General features: G+C 36.7%; 1 protein-coding gene across 2 annotated transcripts in view; it reads right to left on the reverse strand.

Moving 5' to 3' along the window:
• Positions 1-645: 645 nt before the first annotated feature.
• The window catches only part of FBXW7 (F-box and WD repeat domain containing 7), a 274,351-nt gene continuing 258,741 nt past the window's right edge, over positions 646-16,255 (reverse strand). For both annotated transcript variants that reach the window (XM_084627545.1, XM_084627546.1), the window contains 6 exons: positions 12,480-12,616; positions 10,077-10,190; positions 7,738-7,919; positions 6,286-6,511; positions 4,240-4,450; positions 646-2,857 (listed from right to left, as the gene is read on the reverse strand). In XM_084627545.1, the coding sequence (XP_084483671.1) occupies positions 2,589-2,857; positions 4,240-4,450; positions 6,286-6,511; positions 7,738-7,919; positions 10,077-10,190; positions 12,480-12,616 (1,139 nt within the window). In that variant the 3' untranslated portion in view covers positions 646-2,588. The remainder of the gene's footprint in view (positions 2,858-4,239; positions 4,451-6,285; positions 6,512-7,737; positions 7,920-10,076; positions 10,191-12,479; positions 12,617-16,255) is intronic.

Raw genomic sequence — 16,255 nt, forward strand, 5'->3', positions numbered from 1 at the left:
ATGAGGGTGGAATCAGAACTAAACTTAGATGGTATATATATATTTTCTGTTTTTTGTCTTGAAACCGATCCTATATGCATTTTCTGGTCCTTTTATAACCAGTAGTTTCTATATAACTAATATTTTAAAAAGGTAAACTGTTGACCAGCTAAATTGATAGTAAAAAGTCTACAGAGACCTATACCTCATGTCTCTCTCTGCCACTCAGTCTTACTTGAAAAAAATTCAGTGTTAATTTTGTGCACGTAGTTTTAGAAGAATATATAACATTTGATAGGCTTCCAGTGCAACTGATATTTCGATTAGCTCACCTGTATTGGATTCTGTTTGAGCAAGTTGGTGGAACTGCTTTGGACCATGTGGATTGTGTAGGACTTTCTTTCAATATTATTTTGGACAGTTCACTTCAAAGCTATCTTATGTTACTGACCTTGAGTGGTTTTAAATTCGGATATGGATTTTACTGCTTCTTGCTTTTCATTTAATACTGTATATTCTTTTCTGTAGAATTTCAATCAATAAATAAACATTAGATATCATTTCTATTAGACTTTTTCAATCTCAGATGCAATGAACAAAATGGTCTCAGAAGAAACTGTAATAGCCACAAAAAGCTTACTCATGTAAATTTTCCTCTTTATTTACTGATTAACTTTGTGTCAAACTCCTGCCAGTGTCAAATCTTAACCTAGTAGTATATTCTTAGTGATAAGAAGCTAACTCCCATGTTTGTTGAAGCCCCAATGACAAATTCAATACAGTGGCTTATGCACAGAGATGCTGACACAGTGTTCTTGCATGTTCTTGGGGGGAAAATAAGTCTCTTTCTAGAACTTTGTTACATAAGAAGTCCTTCCAGGCATTTTGGTTTCTGTACATTCCTCTTTTCAGTAAACTGAGAAACTTGACTTATCTCAGACGATGTACTGTTACACATCTCATAAGGATTTTGCCCATATACTGGCTTCAATGTTGTATATTAGTACAGTAGCAAACCATTGGAAGAAAAAGACATGCTAACATGAAAAACACATTTTATTGCACTTAAGTTATAAGAAAATAAAATTTCTAAGTGAGTCAAACCATAGACACAATCCCTTTAAAGGTTGTTTTCCTCCATCATGTCAGGTTGTTACATAACTAAAATTAAACCAACTGGAATCCGATTGTTTTAAATCAGACTATAAATAAAACAAAACAAAAAAGGGAGGAAAAAACAAGATCGCCTAGCATACAGTGTTAAACCACTTTCACAGTTCAGCTTGAGTTGTGGCTCTTGGAGAATGAGGCAAACCATTTGACTTTTTCATTTTTTTTGTTTGCATGTATATCTTTATTACAAAAACGTAATAGTTTTTGCACTGTGTCAGTTCCTTGCAGCAATATCTGTAACAGTTGTTTTTCTCAATACTGTAAAACACTAAGACTGACCAGCAATTTTATTTTTGTATTTATATTTTTAAAATTTTTGTCAGTTTTATTATGCATGTTCATTCCATTCACCACAGCCCTCACAAAGAAAAAAAAGTTTCCCCACAGAACAGGCTGCAATAGCTTTGTTCTAAGGAATGTGTTTTAATTTTTGCCCAGAAAAAAGAAAATAAGCTTTGCACACACACTCAATTCTTTACTTGCAGGCAAACTTCACTCTTAATTGTCTGAAACTTTTTAACTCTCAGCCTCTTAGAGGCACAGTTGGCTCAAGTTTCAGTGGCAAAAAGTCTTTTTCTGTAACCAAACTAGAGCAAATTTGGAATTCAGTCTGGGACTAAAACGTCACAGCAGAAAAAAAATTAAAAAACAAGAAATAATTTGCTTTACTTTCTTTCATTTAGCAGCATAAATAAGTTTGGCCACTGGGAATACAGTACAGGGGTGGGACAACAATCCCATACTTGAAGACCTACTTCTAGCACCAGCATTGAGAGTTAAATCCATTCAGGAACTCTCAGAACCCAGGACAACTTGCCACCTCAGAGCAACATATGCATTGTAGAGTGTAGATGAAAGCAACAGTAAATAGAGTAACAGAGGCTAATACTGTGATTGACATTGGCAATGGCTGGCAAAAAAACAAAAAAAAAACAAAAAAACTCTGATAAAACTGTACAAAAACAATTCACAGTAAGATTTTAGCTTTTCCACACCAGGATTTGACTTTGTTGTCGCCACAGATGCTCGCAACTTTGAAAGTCATCCAGTAACGGATGTTATGCAGCAACTTTCTACATCTGTGGTAAAATAACAGTTTAGCAAGAATTGTAACAACTTTTTAACCTCCACTCTGCTCAATGAGCACTTAGAGGAAAATAAAGAAATAATTGCACCTGGTTTGATTTAGAAAGTCTTATATTTGCAAAGCTGCCCCAGTCAAAAGTGAAGCTTTTTATGTGATGAGACAGCAAATGCCTCTCTTGTCAGTTACAGTTTGTCATCTCGCAGTCTCCTCCTTCGTAGTCTGTAGGTCTTTAGGATCTGTTGCCCCAAGCCAACATCCTGCACCACCAAGGACAAGGGATTTTTTTTTTTGCAGGGGGAGGAAGGGAAAACATCATCTACACATTTGGACAAATTCATCTTTCTGCCCTTCACTTCATATCCACATCGAAGTCCAACACCAGCAGCTTTGTTTCCTCAGTTCCATTTCGGCTTCCAACTGCACACACTAGCTTTGTGTTGGAGGCTCTGATCCGCCACACGACGCCTCCACTTCCCCCACTCTCCAATGTGACTAGATTTCGGATAAATTCACCCGTTTTCAAGTCCCAAAGTTTTACAGTCCCATCATCTGAGCTGGTAATTACAAAGTTCTTGTTAAACTGTAAACAGGTCACAGCACTCTGATGCTTGTTGGGACCTACAATAGTAAAACCAAAAGAATTTTGCTTATGGTTAGAAAGCAATGTAAGGGGTTACCATGTTTAGATATATTTGTATGCAAAGTAAATCAAATATTTAACATACACAAAAGCCTCCCTCTGTGTTTTCAAAGGACTAGTACAGATATTGAAAAATCCTGTCCTCACAGGTTCAAAATAAACTTACCTAGTAGAAGGAAGTGATCACAGAATAGATAATTATCACTCCCACCCCATTTTGGGAAGAAAGCATGGTCTGGTTCCTAGGTCATTGCTAAACCTTGATGGTAGGAAATAGTGCTGTTGCCAAAGCGTTCCTCTAATTTAAAATCCCTTCTGGTGGAATGTTACAGAATTCCCACAGACAAGAAAACTCCAGTTGAAGTCATAGTTAAATATTAACTCAAACAACAAAACTCTTTTTCTTTACATGCCTTTTTTCCCTTAAGCCATCCCATAGTAATTGTCCTTTAAAAGGTCAGAGCTTGTTTTGTCCAGTAATTAAGTATGATAAAGCAGTGGAGGATGCTTTTTAGTGAAGTGGGTTTTCTCCCAGAACCAGAGCTGGCAGGCAAAAGCCAGGGAAGGCTATTACAAAAGACTTGCTTAGGAAAATAAGTGAATGTGTGTACATGTGCACAGCAACAGTTGAAATGAAATCTAAAATCTCTCTCTCTCTCTCCTGTGTTTCAGTGGAGGGTATGTTTTCCATTCCTTTTTCTTGATTTATTGTAACAGACAGTGTTCACTGCCTCCCAACCCAATTAGTCTGGAGGCTTTGAAATGTCCAAGTGACCTAAATAACTAAGTTGACTGGCTGTTTTGAGATGCCATTTCCTACATATTTTTGTGGTTTATTAGTCTAATATACAGATAGCAAATTTCTATCAGAACAGCTGTCTTTCCATAATAGGCAAATTATTTTAGATTTAATTATAAAAAAAGGTTTATTTAATTCACAGAAAGATAATTTCACAAATACAAAAGATAGTACAGCTGTCGCCATGGCCAACTTTTGAGCATTAAATGATCAGCAGTTGTTTTCCTTATGTACAGGTTATTTTTAAATGCTGGTTGGAATCTTTTCCTTTCCCCGTTTCAGAATGGTGCATTAAACGAGACTGTAGATTTAAAACACAGCTTGACTTGACCTAAAATTAAAACAGTCTCCCCAAAGCGAATTTTGTCCTCTAGCAATATATGGGAAGTAGAAATGCTCAGATTTAACAGATAGGAACAAGTACTTTGATATTAAGTTAACTATTTCAGCAGCTCTCAGCACTGAAGCAATTGGTAAATTAAGGACTGACATGCACTAATATTGCACCAGCCTTTTAGTATTTTGAATGAATGTGTTCATATTTGGATAGCATAAGCTCACCTTGCAATGTCTGTAAACATTGTCCTGTTTTGATATCCCAGATTTTGACTGTTGAATCTGCATTCCCAGACACAAGAATATTGTCTTTCAGTTCCATTCCACTTGTTAATGACTGGTGGCCAGTTAATGTGTGAATGCAGTTTCCTGTCTCCACATCCCAAACTCGGATTGAAGTGTCGAGAGATCCACTCACTACATGGATGCCATCAAACTAAAGAAAAGGTAAATACATTACATGCAATTGTATTAAGCTCTTAGCAGTCACACTGTGGGGGGAAAACAACCCATGAGGCGTGCTACTTGCATTTAATTCAGAGTTTCACAAAATAAGACAGTATACACTACGACCTTGCACTATCCCCCACACTAGGAAATTACATTATGGTAGAATACATTGCCTAATAATGTTAAATACAACTTTGAACTCAGTGCAAAGCCTTATGTTTAACACAGCATCAGGTGCGCGTGGTTAATGATAGGGCCATCAGTATAATTTCCTAGTGTAGACAAGGCCTATGGAGTTCTGCAGTTCAGCACTTACAGATCTTAATCTTGACTAAGGAGAAAAGTACATACTGATAGACACTTTACTTTGACCCTCTCTTTGAATAGGATTATACATAGCTAAACATTCAAGCAAACTGAACAGAAAATATTTGAGTCTGAGATCCCTGTCTGACTGTGGTGCCAGCAAGCCCTAGCATAAAATGAATCCCTAAATCCCTTCTCAGACTGGAAGTTGTTTGAGCTCTGCAGAGAGAAACAAGGATGTTCAGGGTGGGTCAAAAGGTAAAGGAGGATCCACAACAGGTCTCCAACTACAAACTTTTACTGCATCGCTGTATTAGTGAGGGGTGTGATGAGATGTGATTTGTGACCAACATAGCTGTGCTGGAAAAAGCCCCTAGTGCAGACTCAGTTATTACGGCAAAACTGCACTTCTGCTGGAGTGGAGATGGAGGTGTGACTGGAATAAACTACGTCAGCAAAAGTGTCCACATTAGGAATGCTTTGCTGATTATACTTTACTGGGCTGGTACAGTTACACCAGCAAAACCTTCCAAATGTAAATGTGGCCTCTAGCATAGGTAGGCAGGAAGCTGATCAGAACCCTTCACTAACAGCCATTAAAATCCTAGGTCCACATACACACAATATTAACCACTGTTTTCCTTTTTATAACAATCCATGAAGTGTTGCTAGCCAGGAACCCAACAACTGTATACCGAAAGGGACAACATGCCAACTAACCCCTTATGTTTCAATAAATGCAATTTCTAGAGGACACACACAATCGCCTTTCAAACATCAGATTAAGGAAAAATTCAATCATACAAAGCTGCCAAAAGTGACTTGTCTTTTGTAAATACCAGAAGCAGCCCGCTTTCTCCTTTTTGTGGATATATGTCTTTTCAGCATTTATTTACTAAGCACATTCTTCTTTAGTTTGGACTAAGAGAGACAAGCTCTGGTTTAATTTTAAAGATCAATACTACAGCTTTTTGGGGAAGGAAGTAATTTTTTCATGGCCGTAAAATAGTCCACATGACGAAGCACATGAATGTTCTAGCTACTGCAACACACATTGAACTAGTCTAGCACTACCCCATATACCTCAGCACTAAATTCCTTCTCTAAGATTAAAATTCTAGAATACTAATACATGAACTTTCAGACTATCAAAGGGACCTTACTCTTGGTTAAGTTAGCATGGATTTAGCTCCTCAGGTGCTGATAAGCTATGAAAAACAGGGACACTGAACACAAGAATGTTCACAGCAAAAGAAAAAATAAATGTACAATAAACAACGTGATTTTTTTTTAAAAAAATCATATTAATTTGTACTGTGGCAGCTCTCAGAGCCCCAAACTAGGATTTTGGCTCCCATTCTAAATGAAGACAAGATGTAGCATGAGGGTAACCTGAATCTCTATGAGTTTTCTAGGATGGCATCTGCAGATTAGCAAGTACCCACAATTTTAGTAGTTTAACAATAAAGATATTGTATCCAAGGGAATCTAGAGCACTAGATGCAAATCACTTACCTGTAATGAATAGACTCTGTTAGTATGCCCTTGCAGTGTGTGTAGACAGGTTTCAGTCTCTGGATCCCACACTTTGACCATAAAATCATATGCTCCACTAACAACCCTCCTGCCATCATACTGAACACACCGGACTGCAGCTACATGTCCCATCAGAACATGTAAACATTGGCCTGTCTCTATGTCCCAAACTCTCAGCGTGGCATCTCGAGACCCACTGACAACTCTGGTGAAACACAAACAAAAACTACACTTAGCATATAAACTTCCATGTTATTTGTATCACGTATGCTAAAGCAGGAAGACTGATATATCAACCTTTTGTGCATAAAACAGTTAAACTGAACTTATTTCTCTGGAAGGCGAGGTGGCCTGGGTACTAGTCTGGCTGGTTCTGAAGAGCTGGCTTGGCTTCGCATCTTATTCAGGTTGAAAGTTAAAGCATGTTAGGTTTTCCCACCCTGTTCATCATCACAGCACCAAACTATTTGGTGTGATTGGCAGTCAGTATTTAAGAGGAGAGACGCAAACTTGAACAACAAGATATTGCGGGTCAAGACTGAGGTGGGTTGGGAGAGCTTCATGTGACAGATTACCACCTACTTTTACATATGGTTAGCTCAAGCCAATAATATAGTCCTGCTTTAGTGAGCACTACACTTACCCAGTAATTTTTATTTTTTTTAACCCTCTTTGGAGGCTTTTCTTCATTATGCAACATTTATGTCACTTGATTTGTACAGTAAATATCAGTTTTTAAAATGTTTTGAACCTACTGAGACTGGAACCACAAATAGTAATGAAGATTACTGTAATTCCATTAACTATCTGGGCAGAAAAACCTTAGTTTTCTTAGAAGGAGAAGACGGGATGAATAACCAAGACAACATTCTAGACACAACTACATATCAATGTAAAGCTTTAAACAAGTAACTATAACATCTCAGCCAAAGTCTCTTGAATTGATATACTATTGTTGAAATGAAATAACAGTGTAAAAGAAATTTAAATAAAATATATTCAAGTCCAAAGACATTTTCTGAAAGGTAATTTTAAAATAGGTAAAGGTTTACAACAAAATGGACAAAAATAAGTTAAAAACAAGGACTGTTCGTAGCGTAGCATAGCAGAATGGATCACATCAATAATTGAAACAACTTTGAAAAAGTTATAGATAACTATTTGACTGTATATGGAGAGGCTTATGTCTTATTGTACTTTGGTTAATTCTCTCAGACCTTTTCTTTTTGCAGTCAGCTGCTCTTTTTTCTTCATGTTGAGTGAATAAATTTAATTTTTGTAATATTTTTACTGAATATTATAGCTTTTATATTGCACAGACCTTTACTGTTTTAGGACTACTTAATGACATTTTAGGTACATTTTCCTTTTTTTAAAAAAAATCACAGAATAAGAGGCAAAAAAGATATCTAATTTTAAGTAAACATTTACCTTTTTTCATGGAGATGCATACAACGCACAGTAGAAGTGTGTCCATATAAAGTATGAATACATTCTCCAGTCTCTGCGTTCCATACTTTAAGTGTTCGGTCTGTAGATCCACTAATAATGATATTGTCCCTCATTTGTGATGACCAGACTCCACCTGTGTGTCCAACTAGTGTTCTTAAACACTGAAAAATATTATGTATGGTTAGTATTTTGGAAGAAAGTGAAAGAAATTTAATCAGTTCATATATTATGAGGCCAGGCCAGAGCACTGTGAGCATATAGTCTGATTCTTGTATAACACAGGCCATAGGATTTCTCTGAATTAATTGTTATTTGAACTAGAGCATCTCTTTTGCAAAAACATCCAATATTGATATAAAGCTTTCCAGTGATGGAGAATGCACCATAACACTTGGTAAGGTTTTTCTAATGGTTAATTACCCTCAATGGGGCAGGAACAATTTTTAAATACTGGCCCAACATTAGCTTTTTTCCCCAGTGTTCCAAGGCTTACGAAAATCAGCATTAACAATCCAGAGAGTGCCTCAACCAAATCTTTTAAAACTTTTGGATGCAAGTTTCTGGACCTGCTGATTAAAACATGTCTAACTTTATTAGATACTTGTAACATCCTCCTGAGTAATTGCTGGAATGGAAAGTATTTCATCATCATACTTTATAAATCCATCATCTGTTTCCCCCAAATATGGAACAGATATTTATCGAACATGTAGGCTTTTCAGTATTATTGACTGTTCTATCATTTCTATCTAATAATGGACCAATACCATTGTTAGGATTCCTTTTCTTCCTAATGTACTTAAACAGATCCTTATCGTCCTTAACGGTGCTCACCACAAACTTCTCCTTGTGTCCTTCTACTTCCCTTATCGATTTTTTTTACAATTCCTAGCTTTAATTTATATTCATTGATATCAACTTTCCCTTTTCCATTGGTTATTCATATATATATTTATTTTAATAGCTGCTTTCATTTCGCTTCTAAGCCAGTTTGTTTTTTAATCAGTGTTGTCTACTTTCTTGATTGTGGCTTTTTGGGCACTAAGTAAAATGTTGTTGAACAGTTTCCAATTATTCACATTTTTCTGTTTAAATTCTTTCCCATGTGTTTTGGCTTGGAATTGTTTTCAGCTTTGTGAAACTGGCTTTTTCAAAGCAGTAAGAATATATTTTATTGGTTTGGACTTTATTCTGTTTGTAGGTAACAAATACGATCAAGTAATGGTCACTTGCATAAAAGCGACCGCTAAATTTTTCATTCTGTGAGCAATTTCTTTTTTTCAGTCAGGATGAGGTCAAATATAGAATTCTTCCATGTTGGATGCAACACTTTCTGAATATTCTTTAAGGTTTGGCATAAACATCCCTCATATAAAGATGTTTTAATCATTAGAGAAGATGTTACTGAGAACTTAAAACTGCTGACAAGTCAACCTGTCATGTTTAATTTAATATATTCAGTGGCACATTATATTTTTGAGGAGGAAGAATGTACAAAACAAATGTTTTTCATTAAAGAATAACTCCATCTTGTCCTTTTTGATGAAAGAATGTTAAAATTGCACCGTGGTTTCTTTCATGAACTAGGCTTAGTGAAGGGAAGCCAGCTGAATTGGGTGTGGCTTCCTGCATACCACATTTTATTTTATTCTTCCGTAAGGTTGTAGTTACAATCCAGTCAAGGCACTTCGAGGCATGCAAAGACAGACACGAAACCTTTAAATACGTCTAAGACTAATATTACAATGTGGATATCTTTTATATTTTAAGCTTGCCACTATCAACATTTGGGCCGTTGAAATTAGAAGATACTCTGTTGCTAGAATAAAGGGAAATAAACAGTCTCTTCTAAGGCTATTTATAGCCAATAAAAAATACACATTTGAAAAACTTAAACATATAAATAAATGTGGAAGCCACAAGCATTAGCCAGAAACAAGATCCATGGGATTAAAGTCAGGATGAATTAACCGATAGGGAAGATAAAGTAGTATGTGTATAAATTCTCTGTAATCAATGTCAAAAATGACTCCACAAGAATAGAGCAGCTGCCAAGAGAACAAGGATATATGCCAATGGTAACATGAACAGCATTATAATTTCACATCAAGGTGACTTTCATAAAGTAGACACATTTCGGCGCGGAGAAAGATTGCTCAAATATTTTCTAATATTCTATCTTTGTCTTGCACCAGACAGCAGTAAAGGCAAAGACATAAGATGCTGGGAAATAGGATAAATTAGTAACACGCTTTTAAACTTGATACTACTGTACCAATGTCCATTTCACTGGATCTTAACAGCAATTACCAACTTACCTTGCCTGTAACTGCTGACCAAACTTTTAATGTGTTGTCATCAGAACCACTGACTATTCGGTTACCACAGAATTGTAGACATGTGATTACATGATCATCATGACCTTTGAGCACCTGACAATAGAGAATGTGTGTTGCAATGTGAGCCAAAAGATTAGAAGATAAACAGAAAAGCAAATCAGAATGGTGTACATCAGCAAGAAGGGTGTATAAATTATTGTAACTAGATTAAAAAATTGAATTGTCATCAGTCCTTGTACTTCAGATCTATTTTATTACTAGCTAGAGACAGGAAGACATTTCCTTGATATAAAATTTCATCCATGATATAGTATTGCATAGCTGACCAGGTGCATTAATGCTATTTTTACCCTTCTTCTAAAATAATTGAGATAGATGATTGCTAAAACTAGGATAACACGTTGGATAGACCACTGTATTCTAAAAAATAATTTTAAAAACGTCTAAATAAAATATTTAAAAGCATGAGAATAATTTCATGGAAAACATTTTACCTACGAACAGAACATTTGTTTCTCTTATCCAATGCATTTTTTTTATTTTTATGAACTAGTCTTAATGTGTACCTATATTCTTAACCACCCCACTCCTCCTGATCTACTAGGTACCAGATACTATCCAAAATAAGAACTATAGAAAGCTTTACCAGTTACAAAGAAACAAAAGTTAGTTTGGCTGAATAAGAAGAAAATACGTATTTCCATGTTTGTGAATAAAAATGGCTTTTTCAGTGTTTGATTTATGGAAAACTGCAACAGATTATTTTTACTACAGTAAAGATCAATTACATCAGAACATGCAAATTAAACACGGAATTTACTATTTAAAAACATCTGAATACTTCTCAAAATGTCTCTTGATATGAAATGGGAAGCTGGGAAATGTCTGGGGCTACCATTTTAATAATTCCAGCACAGCACGATATGACAAAAAATGCAGAGCTGTTGCCAGAAACACAGAAAGTTGCAGATATTCAAATAGCAGGAACTTTTCTCAGCTTTTTAGGTAACTCCTGTATTGTTTTGTTTGCTTAATTTTTTGGACTACTGTACAAGAATTAAGAAAAGTCACAGAATTTCTCTAAAAAGAATAGTGTAAGTCTCTGGCTGTTCTTTATGTATAAAGGACAGCCAGACACACAATCAGCCTTGATGATATGACTGCTACATTATTGCATAAATAAAGCACATTATGAGAGTAAAATCTAGTATCAATATCATTAAAATGTGGGCATACCCTGCTAATGTTATCAGGCTAAATGAAACAATTTTCATCAATATTATAGTACTTCATTTTTATTTTCAGAGGCAATGAAATCTTAAAAAGGGAATTTCCTTTACTTTTAAAAAGTTATAAAAATGTATGTAAAAAGAAGACATGAAATGAAAATAAATATCAGAATTTATGTACTAGTTTCATATCACAATCTAAAAATACCTTAAGCACACGATTAACTTTATGCACCAGTATTCCTATTGAAGTGAATGGGAGTACTTTCCTGTGTAACGTTAAGTATCAGTATAAACGTTCCCAGGATGGGGGCCTCAGTGAAAATGGTGGTGCATGGTGCCACAGCAGTGGGATTTAACTCTACAAGCAGCAACTATACTTTGATTTTCTGATATGGTGCTGGAGTGAGGTATACAAACCCTACAGTGGAAAGGAAGAGGTTAAGGAGTTGATCTGGTCCCAGATGGCCTTGCCCCACCACACTTATAAAGCCTGCACAGACTGGAGGCACTTAAAAAGGGAAGCAGAGTATCTTAGTACCAGGCAGACAGTGGAGGTAAGTTGACCTGAGCTCCTGTGAAAGAATTTATAGGAGCTCTTGCTGCCTGAGGCCCGTCTACTGTGACCTGCCAAGCCTGCAGAGGGACTGGTGACGCTTTGAAGATTAGAAATTTTATCTTATATTAAATATTTTAATTTGTCCTGTGGAAAGAGCAGGGACTTAGTAGGAAGTGATCCTGCAAGACAGCTGTATAGCGCACCAGGATGCAGGACTTAACTGCCTACCACTAGGGCCTTGGATTGGAGCCCATTGGAGTGGGTGGGCCCAGGCTCTCCTACCAACCCTTAGAAGGACAACTACAGATGTTCCCCTTTACAGATGCTCAGAAGTTTTCATTTGGCTTAAAACAGGATAGGTAGAAACATACATAATTTTCTGCACTGTAAAATATACATGACTTTCTCCTTCTGATAATTTTTAAGAAAAAAACTGGCACAAAGGGGTTTAACACCCACTTTTCAAGTTATTTTAACAGTTTTTAGAATTTTTTTGGATGTCAGAAATGATTTAGTTTAGTCCAAAACAAAACTAGCAGCTGACAGACTGATCCTACTTAATTCTTGATATGTACATAATTCAGAAATGGTTACCTTAGGAGATTTAAGTTCTCCTCGCCGCCAGTTAGTATCAATTCTGTGCTGTCTGATATAAGCACTTTTCCATGGGCTATGTATGAAGCCTGGTTTTAATACTTTCCTTCTCTTGATATGCAATGGTTCGTCAATCCCTAAAATGAATTTAAAAATAAAAAAAAAAGAAAATCTTGTCAATTTCACCAAACTTCAAAACTCATAACACCCCCAAAATTTAAAGCCACCACTGACTTCATATATTATGGTGACATAATCACTTTTGCACCAAATACTGTTCCAACCCAACCTCATTTGTTGTCCTGTGCTTCAGGGATGTCAGCCTGCCCTCCTCCCTATACTAGATCTTTTTCCTTTTCTTTAGAACTACCACTATTGTGTAATTGGTCCTTTTTCATATTTTTGCTGAAGGCTTTGCAGCTTTGCTTCATCCTTTCTAATAATGAATATGTTATGTTTCTGTCTGTAGCCCACTTGCCTTCTCTATACATCTTTTTCCTCTGGTTCATCTAATTATTCGCTTCAGTCTTGGTCGTTGCCAGTACATGGATGACTCCCACTTCTCCATTCTTCTCAAATCATTCTCTGGTACCTATATTTGCCAGTCTTGACTAAACTGTTCTTCAAATTACTGAGTGCTTCAAAGTCTGAAATACATTTTCTGGGAAAAGAGTTCTCTCTCTGGTGCTCATCCCTGCTGACATTCTTAATCAAACATGCTTGGTTTCCAAGCCCAAGAAGTTACAGAATCATTCTTGAACCCCCACTCTTTCATCTTTCTTTTCTCAATACTGTCATCATAAGAACAAGACAAGAATATATCTTTATTTTGGCCCTGTCTTCAGTGAAACCTTTAAAGGCAGGGATTGTCAAAGGAGGCTAATGGGATAAGAGAACTCCCATTCCAATAGGATTTGGCACCTCGCTACCTCAGGCGCCTTTAAAAATTACAGGTTGATTCATACATTATTATATTTTAGTGCCCTTTTATGGATTTCTCCTAAAGCCCTACTCTCTAAATTTCAGGGAAGGATGATTGTCTGTGTATGTATCTCCAAGGTCCAGGGCCAGAACCCTGTAGTCATGTCACTTCGACATGCTAGGAAGAAGGAAAGGTTACTTACTTTGTATGCAGTTAGTGGAGTTCTTTGAGATATGTAGTCCCTAGCTGTATTCCACTCTAGGTTTGCATGTGCTCCATGTGCCTGACATCAAAAGAATTTGCTACCAGTGTCTGTTGGTCCACCCCTTGCCTCATTGTGCTCTGAACCAAGGGCATAAGTGATGACCATGGACCGACCACCTCACCAGTTCCTTTTCTACTGCAAATAACCATAGGATAAGGCTCACAATAGAAAGAAAGGATGGCAGGTAGTGGAACACAGATAGGGACTACTCATCTTTAAGAACTCCAGTTACGTATGTAACCTTTCTTTCTTCTTTGAATGAGGGTCCCGACACGTATTCCACTCTAGATTACTCACATGCTGTATTAACTCAGGAGGAAGGTCCAAAAGAAACCTTTCTGTACTATGGATTGAAGGACTGCTCTGCCAAAAGATGTGGCTGTCGTAGAGGGTTGCAATGTACTGTTTTGTGGAGGCATGATCAGAGAGCCTTGTGTTGCTACTTTACAGATCTGCTGAACAGGGATATCTCAAAGTGAAGCTACTGACAGCTTGGGCTCTGATGGAGTGGGCCCTCACTCGTTGAGGGAGAGGGGTGGCTATTAACTCATAACACAGAAGGATGCAGTCTCAAATCCATTTTGAGCCCCTCTGTGAAGATACGGCTTCTCCCTCATCTGTTCACAAAGATGACAAACATTTAAAGAGATTTCTAAGAAGGTTTTGTCCTTTGTAATTAGAATGCCAATGCTCTATGGACACCCAGAGTGCAGTGTCATGTTCTCTCTAGTGGCATGTGGCTTCAGGCCGAAAACAGGTAAGTATATGACCTGATTTAGGTGAAATTTCAAGATTACTCTGGGGATGAATTTGGGGTGTAATCTTAAGGAAACTGTACCAATGGAAGACTGTAAAGATAAGTCTGCCATGAGGGCCTCTGGTTCACCTATTCTCCTGGCTGAGGTGAATGCAACCAGTAAGGCATTCTTCATAGATAGGATGATGAAGGAACATGACATTCAGGATTCAAACAGAGCCTTTGTCAATGCCAACAGGATTAGGTTGAGGTCCCACATCAGCGTCGATTTTGGTATGGCCATAGGATGGGTGAAGATCAAACACTTGTCATCAGGGGATGAAAGGTGATAATAGCTTCCAAGTGCACCCAAAGGAGGGTGAGAAAAAGACTCTAATGTTTTTAATGAGAGGAGGTAATCCAGAATAGCAGGGATTTTAGCACCTTCTAGGGGTATCAGACGATGCTGAAGAAAATGTCTTCCATAATGTATCTCCTTGTGGAATCTTTCATACTGTTGCTAAAGATGGATTGTACAGCCTTTGAACACAACTTTTCTCTTAATTTTATAACATTTTAGTTTTTTTAATCAAAATGTCACATTGTACCAAGTCAACCATCTTACAGAATCTAAGCATATTATATCAACATATTGCTATTAGACAGGATGGGCAGGGATGGTATCCCTAGCCTCTGTTTGCTAGAAGTTGGGAATGTTCTTATGTTCTATCACTGTTACTTTTGTCTACCAAACTCGTAACCTCATTAAAAAAAATCAGCATAGTTTGACAAGATCTATTTTCCATAAATTCACAAAGATTGGCATTAATTATATTACCCTCCTTTGATTCTTGACGAATTAACTTCCATATCAGCTGCTCCACTGTCTTACCCAGGAGAGATATCAGACCGACGGACCTAAATTTACCTGGCTCATCCTGTTTACCTTTTTAAAATATCGGTACAACATTAGCTTTCTTCCAGTGTTCCAAGACTTATTGAGAATCAACACTAATTGTCTAGCAAACTCCCCAGAGAGCGCTTTTAAAACTCTTCGATGCAAGTTAGCTGGAGCTGCTGATTTTAAAATGTCTGTCTTTAGTAGCCGCTGTTTAACATCTTCCTGAGATACTAGTGGAAGGGAAAATATGTTGTCATATGATAAGACTGGGTCATCTATGTTTTTCCGAAATACAGAACAATTATTTATTTAATACTTTTGCTAGGAGTCGTATTGTTCCCAATATACTTTTTGTCCTTAACTCTGCCTGCCATATATTTTTCCTTTTGTCCCTTTGCTTCCCCTATCAATTGTTTACACTTCCTAGATTTTCAATTCTATTCATTACTATCAACTTCCTCTTTATTTTAATTTGCTATATATATATATTTTTTATTTTATTCACAATTATCATTCACATTTTTCTGATTAAATTCTTCATCACAGCTGATCTTGCTCAATTGTTTTCAGCTTTGTGAAACCAGCACTTTTAAAGCACCAAGTATTCATATTACTGGTCTGCATTTTATTCTGTATCCAAATTATAAATGTGATCAAGTCATGATTACTTGAACCTAAGCTACCCTTAATTTTTAGTTCTATGATCAGTTCCTCTTTATCTATCAAGACAAAGTCTCATATAGAATTTTCCCCATGTTGGATGCAACACTTTGAGTTAAGAAATTGTCATCTATAATATTTAGAAATTCCAAGGACATTTTAATTGTGGTAGTATGTGATCTCCAATATGTCATTGAAACAGATTTCTCCAGGATCCTGCATCTTTTCTCCTACACATTATAAATAGATGTGTAAGGAGCTGGTCATCCTGTTCCCAGGTATGATTTGGTGG

This window comes from Lepidochelys olivacea, assembly GCF_965140295.1.
Source record: "Lepidochelys olivacea isolate rLepOli2 genome assembly, chromosome: 4".
Lineage (NCBI taxonomy): Eukaryota > Metazoa > Chordata > Testudines > Cheloniidae > Lepidochelys > Lepidochelys olivacea.